The sequence below is a fragment of the Oncorhynchus clarkii genome, chromosome 25 (assembly GCF_045791955.1).
Source record: "Oncorhynchus clarkii lewisi isolate Uvic-CL-2024 chromosome 25, UVic_Ocla_1.0, whole genome shotgun sequence".
NCBI lineage: Eukaryota > Metazoa > Chordata > Actinopteri > Salmoniformes > Salmonidae > Oncorhynchus > Oncorhynchus clarkii.
The window spans coordinates 44,637,452-44,641,702 of record NC_092171.1 but is presented as its reverse complement, the minus strand read 5'-3'; the positions used below and the strand labels follow the sequence as shown (position 1 = coordinate 44,641,702).

The 4,251-nt window shown below is 37.6% G+C and overlaps 1 protein-coding gene across 2 annotated transcripts in view; it reads right to left on the bottom strand.

The window, feature by feature from the left end:
• Nucleotides 1-4,251, bottom strand: part of LOC139383922 (metal cation symporter ZIP8-like) — a 32,083-nt gene extending 27,832 nt beyond the window's left edge. The window contains exon 1 of one of the 2 annotated variants that reach the window (XM_071128535.1): nt 3,624-4,251. In XM_071128535.1, the coding sequence (XP_070984636.1) occupies nt 3,624-3,851 (228 nt within the window). In that variant the 5' untranslated portion in view covers nt 3,852-4,251. The remainder of the gene's footprint in view (nt 1-3,623) is intronic. The other variant, XM_071128534.1, reaches the window with a different exon arrangement.

Here is a 4,251-nt window from a genome sequence, read left to right as displayed (position 1 = left end):
GAGGCTACCTGCCGCCCCTACACCATAACCACTAAGCTACCTACCGCCCCTACACTCTAACCACTAGTCACACCACTACCTAGTCACACCACTTGTACCATATAATACCTAGTCACACCACTACCTAGTCACACCACTATCTAGTCACACCACTAGTACCATATAATACCTAGTCACACCACACCCTAGTCACACCACTACCTAGTCACACCACTAGTACCATATAATACCTAGTCACACCACTCCCTAGTCACACCACTACCTAGTCACACCACTAGTACCAGATACTACCTAGTCACACCACTACCTAGTCACACCACTAGTACCAGATAATACCTAGTCACACAACTACCTAGTCACACCACTAGTACCATATAATACCTAGTCACACCACTCCCTAGTCACACCACTACCTAGTCACACCACTAGTACCAGATACTACCTAGTCACACCACTACCTAGTCACACCACTAGTACCAGATACTACCTAGTCACACCACTCCCTAGTCACACCACTAGTACCATATAATACCTAGTCACACAACTACCTAGTCACACCACTAGTACCAGATAATACCTAGTCACACCACTACCTAGTCACACCACTACCTAGTCACACCACTAGTACCATATAATACCTAGTCACACCACTACCTAGTCACACCCCTAATACCATATAATACCTAGTCACACCACTAGTACCATATAATACCTAGTCACACCACTAGTACCATATAATACCTAGTCACACCACTACCTAGTCACACCACTAGTACCATATAATACCTAGTCACACCACTAGTACCATATAATACCTAGTCACACCACTACCATGTCACACCACTAGTACCATATAATACCTAGTCACACCACTAGTACCATATAATACCTAGTCACACCACTACATAGTCACACCACTAGTACCATATAATACCTAGTCACACCACTAGTACCATATAATACCTAGTCACAACACTACCTAGTCACACCACTAGTACCATATAATACCTAGTCACACCACTACCATGTCACACCACTAGTACCATATAATACCTAGTCACACCACTACCATGTCACACCACTAGTACCATATAATACCTAGTCACACCACTAGTACCATATAATACCTAGTCACACCACTACCTAGTCACACCACTAGTACCATATAATACCTAGTCACACCACTAGTACCAGATAAAACCAAGTCACACCACTACCTAGTCACACCACTAGTACCATATAATACCTAGTCACACCACTAGTACCAGATAAAACCAAGTCACACCACTATTTCAATGTAATATATATATATATATATATGAAATACCAAGGAAAATACTCACAAAATGTAATCATATGGTAACACATTTTAGTCCCAAAGGTAAGTACAAGTAAGGACTAGCTTATTACTGGTAATACAGTCCTGGAAGGCTGTTTCAAAGTAATACCTAAGAAACATCAATGAATATACATGGTCATGTATCATTTATTACCACGTAATTACCCATAACATACCTTGAAGTCATCTTCTCATCTTACCTTTTACATTCGTAGTAACAAGGCTGTAAAATGAGCTGGGTGTCTGTTTCCACATTGATAATAGTGTCGTTATTTGTAAGGTTGCACTGGATTGGATGACTCCTTCCCATAAAGACAACATAAACATGTTTAGTTTTTTTTACTCATAAAAAGCTGTTTTTATTTTAGTCCATTCAAACAGACCACATTTAAAAGAAAACAAGCACTCAGATCAGGTGTTGCCAATTAGCCAACACACCTGAACACACACAAGATAGAAGATAGAGGTTTTTTTTAAGCTGAGAAAGGAATGTTCCGTATACGTTTTTTTTTAAATAACATTCTTAGAACGTTCTTTGAACGTTACTAAATGTTTTTGTGTGTTTAAAAAAAAATAACATTCTTAGAACGTTCTTTGAATGTTACTAAATGTTTTCATGTGTTTTTTTTTTTTAATGGAACGTTTTCTTAATGTTCTGAGAACATGACCTTAAAACAGAACCAATGAGGAAACCTGTAGGAAATGTTATGCGGAAGTATTTAAATTCCTACAGAATCAAGTTGTTTCTTAACATTGTCTTAACTATTTGAAAACATTCCCAATGTCAAACCAGTTGGAGAACATTCCTAGAACGTTACCAAACTTTAAATTAAATGTAACTTTTAGGAAACGTTCTGTTAAAGTAAAGAAATATCATGAAAAAAAAATAAAAAATTGTTGCCAAGTTCCTTAAATGTGGTGAGAATGCTCCTAAGCCAAGCAACTATCCTGCATCATTCCCAGAACGCTGTGGGAAGGTTGTACGCAGAACAATCATAGGACAACCACGCTCTGACCGTGCTGCTCCTTGCAACGTCATCTCGCTGAGTCTACCTTTAAATTAAAGTCAATCTCAGTGGGACCCGCAGATTCTGAAACTTGAAAACCCCATTAGAAAAAAAAGCTTGAGAACCCCATAAATGTTTCACCCACTATTTAGAGAGAAACTAATTGAACATAAATAATTATGTTTTTATTCTTATTGTAGAGTCATTTTTCAAATGGGTTTGTTAATTATTTTAGATGACTAAATAGGTTTTTTAATGATTATTTATTGTTTTAGTTTCAGTGGTTCGAATAGATTGAAATGTTAGCTCCATCTTGGTTGCCCAGTGGATTAATTCCATTGACAGAGAATAGAGGATTATAGGTTCAAATCTCATTGATGCCGTGTCACAATGAAGAAATGTGTGTTTGCATGATTAATGCCTAAGGTAATGAATTTCCAAGTGTCCTATCTGTGCTTGGAATTATTAAAAAAAAAAAAGTTTGCCCAAAAGAAGCTAGCAGTGTTAATAAAAGTCTAATTGAAACATTCGGTGAAAGTTTTAAAGATAATTTCTGTTTTCATAATTTTAATTTTCCTCCCAGGAACACTTTCAAGGAACCAGAGTAAAACGTTCTCAGAACATCCCTGCAACCTACAAATACATGTCTCCAGAAAGGCATTTTCGCTTCAGTTCTCAGAACATTGGGGAAAAAAGTTCAGTTTTACCGGTCAAGAAATGTATGGCTTCGTTCCCAGAACCAATGGGAAACCAAACATTGTACCGGTCCAACAACTTCCAAGGAATCAAATGAGCTAGCTGGGTTACTATTGCATAATAAAAACGTACTATCTCATGATTATGACTTACTTTGTCATTATTATGACGTACTATCTCAACAGGCTTCCATAAAAATAAGACCGTTATTTGCATTACATTGTGCTGAGTAAGTAATTACTGAACATTTTATTTTTCAACAGTGGTCCTAAAAAAAAAAAAAATTGATAACCTATTTCATTTTTTTTCTTCTATTGATACCTTCTTGAATTTGCTTATAAGCACCGTAGAAACGGATTAAAATGTAATATCTTTGAATGAGTTATCCACCTTGACATTTTTTGAAACGCAAGGTTTTTATTTTCACGGTTTCCTCATTACCATAGGAAAGTGACGTCATCGTTAGGCTAGCAGAATAGTAGTGAATAACAAGATCAATACAACATTCATGGAGGGGGGGAAAAAAACACTGTTTTGGGAGGAAAGTTGTTAAATGGCCTTAAATATATGGCGCAATGTACCTCAGAATTGATAAGTGGGTTTTCCTCATCCACAATAAAAGCTGGTCTTCTGGTTGATATTAGCAGCAGAAAGTGTTCAAGGTGTGCTGTTGAAATAGAGCCATTTTCACCGTAAAACCGCAATATGTCCTCAAGAAAGCCTTGTCCTTTCTTACTGTCCACTTGTACACATTTCGATAATGAAATAAAAAGAAGCGCGCACGTAACTAAAGATCTGAAGTAATACATTATATCTGGCGAGGACTAATCCTGGAGTTGTGCTGGAGAAAGTTTTGATGCGTCGCTTGCTCTAAAGAGAAAACGTGGAAATACTGCATGGAGTTTTCATTGAAATAAATATGCTTACAATCCTACAGAAAAACGGAAGGAACGCTTTTCAGCGAGGCAAAGTGTTCATCGATCCAAAGCTATTTCCTTTAACTTTCCGTTACATGTCATTATAATAAGGACTGCAATGATAAAGACAGGTCCTGTTGCACATTCGACTCCGTTCGTTCTGGGATGTTCACTGAATGAATCCTAGCAGGGCTATGCTATCAGTAGTTGCAGAGATTAGAAAGCGATCCAGCGGTTCAAAGATCACCTCGGCATGAGCCGGTTGGAAGGCGAATATTGAGGTGACTGTTTC